Here is a 15,996-nt window from a genome sequence, read left to right on the forward strand (position 1 = left end):
ATTGTCCACTAAGTTTTTAACGATCTCCGATCCTCAGCAATGCTCGATAACTCTAAATCATCCGGATTTCTTTTTATTCGTACCATAAATCTGCCTTCCCTATAGACAATGTCAACTAGTCTTGAATTGTTAATATTACACTAAACAATTACATTTCAACGAACTGCTTGGCTCCATGGAGACCAACTTCCTAAAGGTAAAAGGTCTCGAGCCACTGATGCACCGATACATTTTTTTTCTTATTTAATCTCCACTTGTATACGCTATTTATTCCATTATATTCATCGTAGCCTAAATTGCATTCAAAAATTCTTTTAATCAATTTTATTTCATTTATAAAGTTTGAAGGATAAATAACATTTTCATGATGAAAAAAATACTTTGAGATTTGGATCGGAGCACTTTGAACTTGCTGATACTAGTAACAAAAATAATCAAAGTACTGAAAGTACTGAGGAGTGGATTAGCAAGCTTGTTTGGAATATTTGTATTTCGTATAGAGTTATTTTAGTGTTCATGAACAAGATTTTTAAAAAGAATCAACATGTTAGTGTATGACTAGCCAATATATCACTGTTCCTGATTTACCAGTGTATATTTTCTCTTTATAAAATCGTATGTTGATTCATTGCTAGGAAGTACATTTAAATATAAGTGTTTCAAGTTTAAAATCATGTAGTAATGACTATAGGACCACATTAAATCAAAGTATCTTGCAAGTCCCTCTCGCTGTAAATAATTTCAATAAAATAAAAGTTAGTGATACTAGTAATCAAAAGAGCTTGAATGTAAATTATACACAAATCATTGGAATCTACCTTCATGTACATGTGAACTAATATACTACACATGTAAATACATGTTATAAAAATGTACTTCGTAGGAGGGGGCTATTAGTCTTTGAAACGTCTGATGCCACAGTTGTTTTTATTAGAAATTAGAATCTGGCGTACTGTGAAATATTGATATGTATCATTGGGTATGCATTTTTTCATCACAAAATCAGTTATGTTTTTATCGCGAACCTACCTGTAAATTATTTAGAGCCAGAGAATAATATCATTTATGACGCGCAATACCATAATGCTAGTTTAACTCGGAAATGGGTTTTTTTTTCATTCAAACAACTAAATTAAAATGTTGTGATAATAAACGGCGTTTCATAACTCCACACTAGCTCCAAACTCAGTAAATGCTTGCATCATTAAAAAGAACAATCACTTAATTAAAATCAATGATAAGGTTTAAAATTGTCATTCTTGTTCCCAAAATTTGGACAATCACACATTAATGAAGCTCGGCTTTCAGTACTCTCAATACTTCGATTTATCATTGGTAGCGCTTTAATGATGCACCTGGTTGCGTAATAGTTTTGGTTACATGGCATAAAGCGTTTACGTTAAACTTATAACGGATCCTCAACGCTACATGACTTATACTTTCTATTTCTATGATCGTTAACGCTCTCGCATCTTGCGGGAGACTTCCGCAAAATGGCATAAAAATTAAATAAAAAAACCCCACATCTAACCAATTTTCTGCGTGTGAGACTAAATTATCCCGCAAATATATTTGTCTACCGAATTACCAGTGTTTTGGGTTCAAATCCTAGCGGAGGTCTATTTAAAAAAAAACACAACTTTTTTTTTTGTTTCAAATGTTCGTTAATATAACATTATGTTGAATTACAATATACCGGTATATTTCAATTTGTCGTTATTGATTTCTAGATCTGCTGTATGAACACTATTTTCTGTTCTTATTACTAGTTTTTTTAAAGATATACACAATATAACTTAATGAAAATATGTTTCCATTAACATTTCCAATATAACTAGTAATCGGTTTACCTATCATTGCAATTTTTTGAAAGCTTGTGAGTTTTTTTTTTAATAACCGGAATAGCCCTGTACTTGGACTCACAACATAATGTACCTAACATAAGAGGTGTACATGTTGCATCGCCATGCCAAAAAGAGACATCCCGTTGATGCCAATCATTTAAAATCATTATAATTCATATTCATTTAATAAATACATGTACAGGTACATGTATAAACACTTACAAGCCTTCCAATACAACAGTTATAAATTTTACAAAATATTAAAAGTTACTTTTTCAATTTAAAAAACTGTTCAGGTACTTTTTCAATTTAAAAACTGTTCCTAGCTACTGAAAATCCTTGTCTGGAGCAAATTTTAGCTCCTTCAGACCGAATGGGGCACATATGAACTTGACTCAAGAATGCATTTCATATCAAAGATTGACATTTACCTTCAAAACAAGTCTCTAGGCTATTATTATGCAAGTATTTATCCAAGGAGTCTTGCAAAATACCATGGAGAAATTGAAAGTAAAAAAGAACCAATAATTTCTAATACTGAAGAAACCAGTATATGATACGTACTTCATATGATACCCACCAGCTATCACAATATATGACACTAGACAGGAAGTTGTAGCTAAAGGACATATTGGTCAATAGCTCAGATAACCTTAAAAGCAAAACAAGTGACTTTGATTGCAGATTTATTTATCACAGAAATCACAAACAAAATTGATATTGGTGGGTTAGGGAGTTATGTAAGACAGGAGTGTTAACATGTTTTGAAAACAAAAATTTTAAAGTTTTTTAATTCTTCAGTTACCTTTAGTATAACACTTGTTGATAACATTCAGAGGAAGAAAGTTTTTTTAAATGGAAATAAGTATACGTTGTCTGCTTAAATGTATGTAACCACATAAATTATCAAATAAAATCTTACGTCAAGAAAGGTCGAATGTGTTTAAGTCAATATTGTTGAAACAAACGCTTATAAGGAAATTCCAGAGTAAATACCACAGCTTAGTTAAAATTTTCCATAAAATATATGACCTAAGTATTTATATACATTAAACAACTGTACATTTTTTTGGGGGGGGTTTTTTTTTTTTGCTATTGTTTTTTTTTGGTAGTGCTAAGGCAGTTGATGGACATAGTCTGTCATAGAGGTGATAGAGGTAATACTATTCACTTGAGTTTGTTCAATACTCTCAACAACAACAACAACAACTCTGAGACCCAGTAATTAATATCCAAAAACTAAACATCTATGTCCAAAAACCCAAAGTTTTCTCTTCATAACAATAAAACAACAATATAAAAGGTAAAGGATTTTTTTTAAGGCTTATCAAAATTTGTCTTTATGAATCAAACTTGTTCCACTATTGCTGGATGTTACATCTTTTGTTCTTGGTCCCAATTTTGTTTTACCACCTTATGGGAAAAACAACAAATAAATGCCTTAACATCAATAAACATATTGCACTTAAAATATATCATACCCTTTAGTAAAATATTTAATCATAATCAAAAATAAGAAGAAAAAAAATTTGAAAAATGCTTTTTCAACAACTTGTTAAACTTGTAAAGGATTTCCAGTATCACAATAAATTAAAGGAGACAAGTTTCTAAAACAAATATGTCAAAAACATATCAAAATATTATGAAACATTCAATTATGCATGGGGATACAGTTAAACTTTGGTATCTTTAGTTTTGCTGGAGTGAGGAACACTATGAAAGCAATGAAATGGTGAACTTAATTATTGGACTTTGACAAATACATGTAGCATATGATTTGAACACTTGAGAATGACAATCTATATCAAGATTAGCCGGATATTCAAGATGTTCATGTTCAACATACTGGATTATCTTATCATTGATACAGTAAAAACAATAGGGACAGCCAACTAACTCCAAGATACTCATGCAATTTGAGTTATAAATGTTTGATATACCAAAGTTTAACTGTAATTTACAATTCAGCTTCTTTCCTAAAATATGAAAAAAGAATAATGTTTTGGAGCTTCTTTGTCCTTTGGAAATGTTGAGGGTCTTGACAGAAAATCACCATCCTGATTAAGGAGAAAGTTTGTAGACCTATACGACAGCAAAAGTTGACTTGAATCCTGAGAGACTAATTTCCAGTTACAGACTTGAGTATCCTTTGTAAATAGTTGTACAGTTGGTAGTCTTTAGTGTTGTATACATAGTCTCCATAAAGCTGAAAAAAAAATACAAAAGCTTTTCTTCACATTGTACATTTTCTAGTGTTTAAAATACATATTCACATATCATAAACAATCTTTGTGGAAAGTAAGAACTTTCAATGACTCTCCAACAGAAATTCAAACACTTTTTTCTCCATTTACAAGGGCCTGTATTTCACATCATCCTTTGTTTGGATGCCTTGAAAAGTCATCTTACTAGCATAGATGCCGAAAATGTTGTGTAATTTTCTATATTCATTTTAAATATCAAACAACTTACGACAAAGCTTTCTTCAATTGAAAACACTTTTAAGACCAAGCAAATATTAAACCTAAGATGTTGTGATTACAGGCAATAAGGTACCTTTTCGTCCAATCTTACCTTGTCATACAAAGAATCTTGAAGAAACTGCTCTGTTCCACTACTAAGATCCAATTGTTTGGTGGGAATGCAACCAGTTTGCCCTTTTGTTCTCTCTTTATTAGAAGGGGTGAGATCAAAGTTCACAGCCTGAGCTTGTTGCATCTGTTTATTAGCCACAGTGACGCAACGTTCTTCTGGGTGGAATCCTTCAGCAACAACTCTGACCTTGTAGTCTCCATCCAGCAATAGACGATAGTAGTCGCCCTGTTTCCCTGCATTAACATAAAATTTAAAAAAATAGATACATGTAATCTTTTGATCAGGTGGTCACTTTTACAATATCAACAACTTGCTTGGTGGTGACAAGAAATGTGATATTTGGATGAAAAATTACATTTTCAAAAATTTAATTCAGTTAACATGAACAAAAGCTCCAGACGGATTCGAACTCATAATCTGCGGTTAAAAAAAACCCAATACTTTAACCACTGAGCTACAACAATATACAACCCAAATGAATGATATAAACAGTTTAACAAAACATTTAAATCGCCGTAGTGTCTTAAAAAAGTATAGGTGTGGGTGTAGTGAGGTACCTTAATCAAAATCATTCAAAAATTGATAGTTAAAAATTTTCTAATCTTTTTTCAAACGGGAAATATAGGAGAGACACTTTGAACAAGGAAAATATTTTTGTCCCTTATTAGTCTTGGATACACACACCTCTGAAAAAAATATTTTGTTTGTTCAAGCATGTGCTCAATGTTATCTGAAAGAAAAATTGTTTAAAAACAAGCTTTTTAATGCTAAAAATGGAAAAATTGCAGAAAAAGGTAAACCTTGTAATGTCATTTTCTAAATTGTGGGCATTTGGGTCAATAGGGAAATTATAAAATAACTGTAGTAACATGTATGCGTGTACAAAGAGAACAAAGAACTACAGAAAAATGATGATGTTCATTTCAGGGGGCCATTTTAGGCCCATATCATATATAGTCCTTTGTCCTATAAACGATTACGAACAAAAGAAAGCAAAACAAAATTGTGTGAGCATGTTCATCCATATACAGAACTATGCTGTAGGCTTATGTATTTTCTCTATGGGCTATTTTGAGTTCATGTGAGTGTTGTCCTATTTAAACATTCAAAAGTAATGGTACTGTAAATGACAAAGGTATTATACTCATAATACATGTATATATTTCAAATTAACAACTGTTAAGTATACACAAAATCGAGACGGATATGTTATTAGCCAAACAATTCTGGCCACCTGAATTCCTGTGGACATGCACAATGAGGTAAGTTTCGCTCTTCCTTCACCAATATATTTATTAGTAAAATAAACAATTGAAATTTTATTTGTAACGACATGTAATTTACAGAATAGAGATAACTTTTCTAAGTAAACACACACATGCGTTTTTACTGTCATTCAAAATTGACGCAAATTAAAACATGTATAGCTTAAATACCCCCCTCTTATTAATTTGTACAAAAATTTCTACAAGTTTAATTATATTTTATATAAATTTTAAGGAGTCTTTTCACAACAGTACAAGTACACCTTCAATAAACGGTAGTTTTGAATGCTAGTCTTTACCTGAAAGAACATCATGTTTGATAGGAGATCCAGATGGCATGTTCATCACCTTGATGGTAGCATTACCCACTCTCTTCCCACCTGACTGTATCAACCCCTTAATACCAATATGCACCTATTTAAAAAAGTTTAATACATGTAACAAGGTAAACTTATGTTAACAAAGTAAATTTCTATCTGCCTCGGAAAACAGTTTGTAGGTAATTGTTTTGATTAGTACTTGAAACATGTAGTTGAGGAGAGCTGCTTTGTTCTCTTCCCAATAATTCTTCTCCTCCTCAGGATAAGGGAATTTATTGCAACCCAACTCCAAGGTAGTTTCAAAGCAGTTAGTCGCCAGGTAGTTGAAATCTTGCATACCTGATAACAGATTCATACATTAGTACCCTTATATTTTAATATACCATATAATGTATTCATTCTTTTTATAAGTCTTTAGCTTATTCTATCTTAAGTTGTTAACTTGTTATCAACGGTGTCTATATTGTTCATCAACATTGGTTAAAAAAAAACCAAGAGCCAACTTTTATTGAATTCCCATACCTCCAGCTACTGAGTACCACTTTGCACCATTGGTAATGCCATCCTTGAACTCTGGCAGTTCAAGGTCACCTGACATGTCACATGGTTTTCTCGATGGATCTGACATAGTGAGATGGTATTTAGAGTAAGACTTGGCCAAGAATCTGCAATAAATGTATACACATAAAATTCTCAACTAATTTTCTTACCGTAACGAATTAATAAATGCATGTTATATGCTATAAATGCTGAATAAGAAAATCATTAGTTAATATCAATAACACCACGAAAAACAATTAAAGATGTTATAAAAAAAAAGTTGGTTTTTACTTGGCTGATACTGTAGAATCATTAGAATTCGTGGTGGCTCAATTTTCATGGTATTTGAGGGTAGCCCTCCCCCACGAATTTACATCCTCAACAAAAACAAATTTCAAAAGAGTTATCTTTGTTACTGAAACTGAAAACCGGCGCATCCACAAAATTACATCCCCGCGAATAAGCAAATAGTTCACAATCCACGAAAATTGGCCCCCACGAATTTAAATGATTCCACAGTATCATATTTCTGAACCATGAAAGCAAAAGTAACTGCTGTTAATTACCTGAACAAGCCATCATCTGGTGAGGCTGAATATTGTGAGGTCTTTCTGTCATCACGAGATTCGTCATATGGATAATTAGCCACCAAATCTCCACCATGCAGATTAGATGACAGTACAAAGGGGATAGAGTACAACCATTTAATGACCGCTCGGGTCTCTGGAGCAAGGTTCTGAAACATCAAAACATCAGTATTTTCAATTTATACGAACAAAAAACTACTGATGTATGTACTTGGCATGGAATTTAACAATAAAACTGGTAGGATACCGTTTTGCCGAGTGCCTTGCTGAGTGACATAATGTGGTTGTTAAGTCCACCCTCCAGTTTTTCATATTTATATTCCAGCTTGTCAACCTCTGGGAAGTTTCTGTTTAAATCAACCTCATTTGCATTAGCCCTGCCATCCAACCATGGCTTCTGACCATTCTTAAATAAAAAATATCACAAAGTACATTTTAATTCAAATATTCACAAAATGAAAGGCAAGTTTCCAATTAATTCAATTCAATTCAATACAGTAATATCAGAAATATAACACTAATTAGTTCAGTATTAACTTTTGAATAATCATGCAATCAATATTAAAACAAGAGGCCAATTGACCATATTGCTCACCTGAGCAACAATAGGCATCATAAAATCAGCTTTATGGAGTAATATACCAAAAAATGTGGACAATGTTGTCTAACATATCCTGTATTTAAAAAAATCAATTTTTTCCCTGGATATTCTGTTTATGATTGATCCCTTTTTGTCACAGTATAGTCATTTCACATATTGAGCGTTACAGTTCTCAAGAAGATCTAAATCAAATGAGATATAAACCTACATCAAACTTGTGAAGCCAAAGAAATGTCCAGAGGCCAACGTCCAAACAATTTTAAAGAATCAAAAATATGTCAAAATGCTTGCATAAAAGTAAAACCATATATTAACATTTGAGTTTTGGTGAATATAAAATGTTTTCCTTTGTAAATTGGACCCCACCCCATGTGGCTCCATCCTACTCCTGAAAAATATGATTTTGCAAATTTTAATCTACACTGGCTAATGTTGCTTTCACTAATGTTGCATCTTTTCTAAGAAAATTCAATATATTCCTTTGTAAAGATTTAACCGGTCCCTATTGTACTCCTACCCCACCCCCAGGGATCATAATTTGACCAAACTTGAATCTACCCTACCTGATGATGCTTCACACAAGTTACAGCTTTTCTGGCCAGTTGTGTTCTGAGTAGAAGATTTAAAATAAAATTTCTCTTTATATTCCTATGTAAAAATTTTACCCCCAATTGTGGCCACATCTTACCCCCAGGGACCATGATTTGAGGAAACTTGAATCTGCACTATTTGAGGATGCTTCCACACAAGTTTCAGCTTTTCTGGCCCAATGGTTTTGGAGTAGGAGATTTTCAAAGATTAACTCTATATATTTCTATGTTAAACTTCGACCCCCCATTGTGGCCCCACCTTACCCCCTGGGTTTATGACTTGTACAAACTTGAATCTACACTATCTGAGGATGCTTCCACACAAGTTTCAGCTTTTCTGGCCAAATGGTATTTGACTAGAAGATTCTTAAAGATTAACTCTATATACTATTAAACTTTGACCCCCCCCCCCCTCATTGTGGCCCCATCTTACCACCGGGGACCATGATTTCTATAATATCTGAGGATGCTTCCACACAAGTTTCAGCTTTTCTGCACAAATGGTTTTTGAGAGGAAGCTTTTTAAAGATTAACTCTATATATTTCTATGTAAAACTTCAACCCCCATTGTGGATCCACCTTACCCCCAGGGTCCATGATTTGAACAAACTTGAATCTACACTATCTGAGGGTGCTTCCACACAAGTTTCAGTTTTTCTGGCTAAATCTTATTTGACTAGAAGATTCTTAAAGATTAACTCTATATACTCCTAAACTTTGACACCCCTCCCCCCATTGTGGGCCAACCTTACCCCCGGGGACCATGATTTGAACAAACTTGAATCTACACTATCTGAGGATGCTAAGTTTCAGCTTTTCTGGCAAAGTGAGTTTTGAAAAATATCACCCAATTTTCAATAAATCCTAATTATTTCCCCTTAAAATAGGGTGTGGCCCTTTATTTTAACAAACTTGAATCATCTTTACCTAATGATGCTTTGTGCCAAGTTTGGTTGAAATTGGCCGAGTGGTTCAGGAGAAGAAGTCGAAAATGTAAAAAGGTTACAGACAGACGGACACCGGACAAAAGGTGATCAGAAAAGCTCACCTGAGCTGAAAGCTCAAGTGAGCTTTTCTGATCACTTTTAAAACTAATATACTAAACAAGAGGCCCAGGGGCCACATCGCTCACCTGAGCAACAATTGCCTTAATTCTGATCAAATTAGCATTACAGTATCAAAATATCTTGACAACTAAGTACAGTAGATCTGCCAATTTCTATCCCCCTCTTTTTTTTTTGGTAAATACCAAGCCCCTTTTGTTGTTGTACCTGTAAGAAGATTTTTCTCTATTCGTATATACCCCCCCCCCCCCCTCCCCATTTCATGGCCCCACTTTTCTCTACGGAATCATGGTTTCATCAAACTTAAATCTGCATAACCGGTGCTTTCACAAGTACTAAGTTTAGGACCAAAAACTTTCCCATAATATTTTTAAAGATTTTCTCTATATATTCCTATGTAAAAATTCAAACCGCCATCATGTCCCCGCCCTACCACTAAAGACAGTGATTTTGCAAACTTGAATTTAAACTACCCAAGGATGCCTCTTCACAAGTTTAAGCTTTTCTGGCCAAATAGTCTTTAAAAGAAGATTTTTAAAGATTTTCTCAATATATTCCTATGTAAAAATTCATTCTCCATTGTGGCCTCACCCTACTCCTGGACTATTATTGAAACAAACTTGAATCTATACAATCTGGGGGTGTTTCCACTCAAATTTGGGCTTTCCTGGCCTAATAATTTTGAGAAAAAGATTTTTAAAGATTTTCTCTATATATAAAAATTTAGCCCCGCCCTACCCCCAGGGACCATGATTTGAACAAACTTGAATCTACACTACCTGAGGATGCTTCCATTTTAATTTGGGCTTTCCTGGCCTAATAGATTTTGAGAAGAAGATTTTTAAAGATTTTCTCTATATATTCCTATGTAAAACTTGATCCCCCTATTGTGGCCCCACCCTACCCACAGGATCCATGATTTGAACAAAATTAAATCTACTCTACCTGAGGATGCTTTCATTTTAATTTGAGCTTTTCTGGCCTAATAGATTTTGAGAAGAAGATTTTTAAAGATTTTCTCTATATATTCCTATGTAAAACTTGATCCTCCTCTTGTGGCCCCTCCCTACCCCCTGGGACCATGATTTGAACAAACTTGAATCTACACTATCTGAGGATGCTCCCATTTAAATTTGAGCTTTTCTGGCCTGATAGTTTTTGAGAAGATTTTTAAAGATTTTCTATATACCGTATTTTCCCGACGATTAGTCGGTATTTTTTTTCTCAGAAGCAGAGCACCCGACTTATTGTCTTGTTCGACTTGTCGTAGGCTCGAGGTCAGAAAATTGTTAAAAATAGCATTAAAAATCTTGGTTTTAATTATCTTGAGTTGGCTGTGTGATTGAAAATTACGTTGTTGAATTCACTGTTCATCTTTAATAATTATCATTTCACTCATCTGTTAACACTTAAATACATAATAATAACAACAGTTATTAAGAAATGTTACATTGTCTTTAATCAATTAAAAGTTTTACCGTTCCGTTTTTATAAACACATCGTCACATGGTTCTATGTATCACTAGTAGGAAGATAACATTGCGCAGTAAAATTAAAACCAAATTTGAATGGAAGAAAATATTGCAGTAGATCCGGGGGATATTTTTTTTTTTAATTTAATTATTTTATTAGCAAAGAGTTGTTAGTGGAAAGTATAAATCAGAAATATTTTATGGTCAAATTCAATCTTAAAATACGTAATCGGCAATAATCAATACTACTGTTTATACAATAGGCTGACACCGGTTGTGTTAATAATCTTGCCCTAAGGCTGAGATCTTTACGGCAATTTCACTCCTTGTGTATATAAAGAGTACCGTTATAAGAGTGATTATATTTCATTGATTAATTATTGTCCATTTCTTTTATTATTGTTAGATAATTTTTTTGGGAAACGTATGTATGTCGTATATGTCGTATATCGTCATTATCAAGTCGTACAAATGATCGATCTATTTCTAACAGTGTCTATGTAAAACAATAGCGTGTAACTGCATTACTGGATACAAAGTAAACAAGTTTCATCAAATCATATAGTAATTGCTAAGCTTTCTGCACTTGAGATCCCCCTTTGAAGTCGACACGAGACAGGTGCATGCCTATGACACCGGAAATTTTTAAACAAACATTGACCACGCGCCGAGTCAACAGGTCGCTGGTTACGTAATGGCGAATACACTGGCGATAGTCAGACTGGATAATTATTTTAATGCTTGGGAATAAAATATTTCTGACAAAGTAAGTTTAGTTTTGCATAACACGCGATATCGGGAATTGTTTAAAATGCAAGCGACTTTGTAGATGTTGCCGGTATTTGAAAATATGATGCATAAGTATAAAGCGTAATTGTTCAAATGTTAATCATTGATAATAATTGGTAGCAATATCGGGAACATCGTGGCTTCATACACTGGTAATGTTACTGTAGTTTTATATGCCATTTTGAAGTGATAAGATCGACGTGTCGTCTGAATCGACGTATCGTAGGATTTTGTTAAAATTTTGGTTAAAAATGAGCAATTCGACGAGTCGTCCGCATCGACGAGTCGTCGGGAAAATACGGTATATTCCTAGGTAAAATTTGATCCCCCTCTTGTGGCCCCTCTCTACCCCCGGGGACCATGATTTGAACAAACTTGAATCTACAATACCTGAAGATGCCTCCACACAAGTTTACGCTTTTCAGGCCTAATAGTTTTTGAGAAGAAGATTTTTTAAAAATACCAACAAATTTTCAATAATTCTCAATTATCTCCCCTTTAAAGAGGGCGTGGCCCTTCATTTGAACAAACTTGAATCCCCTTCACCTAATGGTGCTTTGTGCCAAATTTGGTTGAAATCTGCCCAGTGGTTCTTGAGAAGAAGATGAAAATGTGAAAAGTTTACAACGCCGACGACGATGACAACGCCGACGACGACAACGACAGACAACGGACAAATTGTGATCAGAAAAGCTCACTTGAGCCTTTGGCTCAGGTGAGCTAAAAATGAATGGACTGCAATTCTTTCATATATTTCATAAATATATCTTATATAAACCAGAAATACACTCTTTCTCAAAAAAAAATTAAAATTACCAACCACGCTTTAACCTTCACTATCAAAGTACAGAGTTACTGTATTTTTGGGATTTGAACTCCCAAAAAGATTTAAGCACTTATTATATTGAACTTTTTTCAGTGTGTACTTAAACTTCATGTGCCAGTAACTTTGGTTCAAAATATTGAACATTGATGCAGTCTGTACTAAGTTTCAACACCTATTTAAAATGAAAAATGTAAAATAGACTGCAAACAGGAACTAAAAGTACAGCTGTGGTTGAAAATATTATTTCATATCAGTCTTTGTTGACACCATGTGCTTCAATCTGCATCTGCTCCATAAATATCATTTTCTATGGAATGATAATTGTGTCATTAGGTACATTGTGCATTTATTTGAGAGCTTAGCTTATTATTTATGCATATTGTACAGTATATGTATGTTACAGACAATGGAAAACATATTTGGAATCAATTTGTTTATGATACTATTTATACCAGTAAATGGAAGTTACAAAAAGTTTGAAAAGATGCCTGCAAAATGTTAATAAAATATACATCGTAAGGATATTTCCATCAGCAAAATTAATCTATTTTGACTATAAACTCAAGAAAATACTGAGCATCTAACTAAACACAATGAATTAATCAACCATTACGCAAAGATCATACCGAATTACCGATAGAATTGTATTTTAGTATGTTATTAATGTACGGTACCTGTTAATTCATCTAATTTTACGCAGGTAAACAGTCAACTGTCTTGTTTACCGAAGTCTATGTTTGATTGATAATGCTATGTAAAAGTTACAAAATACAGGCGATAGTTCCCTAAGTTACAAAGCGTAATTAATGAAATGAAACGAAAATCAATTCCGATTCTTTAGAGATTTGCTTGATTTAGCAAGTAAATCCTGTACATTTGTTGTAATTTGTACATTAGTTTTCATACGGATTATCTAAAACTTCTCTCACCTTCCTTGGGCGTGAATTAGCCAGCTCCCAACCATCAGGATTCATGGAGGGCATAATGTGAATACGTGTATTGTCCATCAGCCATACAACCTCTGGGTCTTGCTCTCTGTATCCCTGGCATAAATAGGCTATAAGGGCCAACAACACTTCTCTGCTTACAACCTCATTTCCATGCATGTTTCCAACATATTTAAATTCTGGCTTCCCTACAAACAGTATATATTTACCTATTAGATTCTATCCATTCTTCCTTTGTCATGGGCATTTCATAAATGATTTTGAATAAAATATTTAAAAACTGATGTTGGAATTTTTTCTACACTCATGACTTTCCAAGTTACATCTTAGGATGTATGGGAATTTCACCCCATTTAAAAAATCAAAAAAATTTTGAAAAAGAGTTTTGAAAGTAAAACAATGTGCATCAGACTTCATGATATACTCAGAGTTTAACTTTGCATATGTTAACATCCATAGAAAGACATCCTAATTCAGTTAGGATGTCTTTCTATGAATGTGAACATATGTAAAATATTGGTAGAATTAAGTCAAAACAGAGATTGTATATTACAAAATATTTATGAAGAAATGAACATTCACGTATTAATAACCCTTTCAGGTTTCAATACACAACCCAAAATATTAAGTCTATGTGGATTTTGCATTCCATCAGCCATGAAATAGCCTGGATAATGTTGAAAAATTGTGCGAGGTATTCCAAGTGAGTTCCGAATGGTGAAAAAGATGTAAACGTTTCCAATTAAAAATATCCACAAGAAATTTGTTTTCGTTTCTGTGAACTTTTATGAGAGAAAAATGATAATGTGTCAATGAAGATATCTTGGATATTTTGCCATTTATCAATTTCAACAGTATTTCTTTCACAGGTATGTGTATTTTGATTAAAAATCATCCAAAAGAGATGGAAGCAATAACTTGTGGGACAGACTTTACATGTTCAAGGAGTCAAGTGAATTAATTAAGTCATACCCAAACTGACTCTTCCCCAAACAGACTCATGTAATCCATTAAAAGATAAGCTGTTATGGTGATGGGTTGATCTAATTACAAGTAATTAAGAAATTATGAGAAAAATGAATGTATGATTTTTTATAATATAATGCCATCTTCAATAAGTTTGCCAAAGAGGTCCCTATATACATGTAATTTCTTTCTAGGGTGAGAACCTAGTAAGTTGAAAGAACTTGTGTTCAAACCCTTTGTATATATTATATATACAATAAAATATGTTCAAACTAATTTCTTTTTTAAATGCCATCTTATTATTAAAAAATCGATAAATTAAACAGTATTGACAAATTTATAAATTCTTCTCACTCTTTGAAGTCATTCCTTACTCGGGCAATTTGATTACAAGTCTTGACTGTAATTCTAATACAATTTAATACTACCCTTTTATGAAACTTTAAATTATTTTTACAGAATAGAAGCTCAAAGAGAGAGAGAGAGAGAGAGAGAGAGAGAGAGAGGGGTCAAAAAGCATACCTGCTAAATGCGTCCCAGGTTTTTCTGCTGTAAATTCTATGACTACCAAATCTCGGCCTTCCACAGTCTTTTCATCTAAACTGTAAATCCGACTGACATCTGGACATTTCTTATTTGTTTCGTTCAAGACATTCAAAAGACTATTGTAATCGTGATCTCCAAAAGTGAAGTCTTTCAATTCAAAAGCACGATTACAGGCTATGCTCAAGGCAATAAATGTAGCAGCAATTAGCCGCATATCCTTCTCTTTCTGTTGTTTTCCACAATATTTCAACCCTAATTTTTAGATACTCTTTCTCCTAATTTATAAAGCATAATGATAATCGATTATAAACGTCACATTGACGTAAACAAAGTTGCACAGGTGCAAGACAGTTCGCTAAGAGTTTATTCGTGTTTATGGGTGCGTCGTTTTAGCCAAATGGCGATTCAAATGGAAATTTATTACAATAAAATTATTATTACGGGTAACCCGAATTACTGAAATGACAGCTAATATTTACCGAAATAACACCTGAAAATACCGGAGTGACAACTCATCCCCAAATATTAGGACAACTCGTCCTTAGCAGGGATCGACGTATATATACTAACGTATATATATACTACATATATATACTATAAGTATATACGTCCCTGGTAAAGACAACTCGCCCCAATGAAAAAATATATATTCCATATATTTATCCACATATTTAATAAACAAATAATGTTACTTTACACTTATTTTTGAAAATTTTAACAAGAACTCAAGTATAAAATTTCTAAATTATCATTTGTTGTAGGTGTTAAAAATATTTTAGATATGTGTGGTTTTTCAAATATTTGGTATGAACAAAATATTGTAAATGTAAAGTGGATTTCTACAATTGTAAAACAAAGGTTACAAGACCAATATATCCAAAAATGGTCTAGTGACATTAATGACTCAAAAGGGCAAATTTACAAGATTTTTAAGAAAATTTTTAATTATGAAAATTACATTAATATATTGCCACTTAGGCTCAGAAAGGTTTTTATGAAATTTAGAACCTCAAATCACCATCTCCAAGTGGAGACTGGGAGATG

At 33.1% G+C, this 15,996-nt stretch overlaps 1 protein-coding gene across 1 annotated transcript; it reads right to left on the reverse strand.

Moving 5' to 3' along the window:
* Window positions 1–3,371: 3,371 nt before the first annotated feature.
* On the reverse strand, window positions 3,372–15,277 carry LOC105329096 (carboxypeptidase E). The gene is made up of 9 exons (XM_011430263.4): window positions 14,929–15,277; window positions 13,423–13,628; window positions 7,399–7,557; window positions 7,131–7,300; window positions 6,547–6,689; window positions 6,224–6,363; window positions 6,004–6,118; window positions 4,419–4,672; window positions 3,372–4,050 (listed from the first exon to the last, which is right to left on the reverse strand). Exons 1-9 carry the CDS (start codon window positions 15,164–15,166, stop codon window positions 3,964–3,966), a joined length of 1,512 nt encoding a protein of 503 aa, XP_011428565.3. The 5' UTR covers window positions 15,167–15,277; the 3' UTR covers window positions 3,372–3,963.
* Between the last annotated feature and the right edge of the window lie 719 nt (window positions 15,278–15,996).

The sequence above is a fragment of the Magallana gigas genome, chromosome 7 (genome assembly GCF_963853765.1).
Source record: "Magallana gigas chromosome 7, xbMagGiga1.1, whole genome shotgun sequence".
In the NCBI taxonomy this organism is placed as follows: domain Eukaryota; kingdom Metazoa; phylum Mollusca; class Bivalvia; order Ostreida; family Ostreidae; genus Magallana; species Magallana gigas.

Excerpts from the sequence above, each read along its gene's own strand:
- LOC105329096 (XM_011430263.4), bottom strand. The coding sequence starts at position 15,166 with ATGCGGCTAATTGCTGCTACATTTATTGCCTTGAGCATAGCCTGTAAT. Across the intron at positions 13,629-14,928 it reads ACCTGGGACGCATTTAGCAG|GGAAGCCAGAATTTAAATAT; the intron begins GTATGCTTTTTG and ends TACTGTTTGTAG. Across the intron at positions 4,673-6,003 it reads CAAACATGATGTTCTTTCAG|GGAAACAGGGCGACTACTAT; the intron begins GTAAAGACTAGC and ends ATGTTAATGCAG.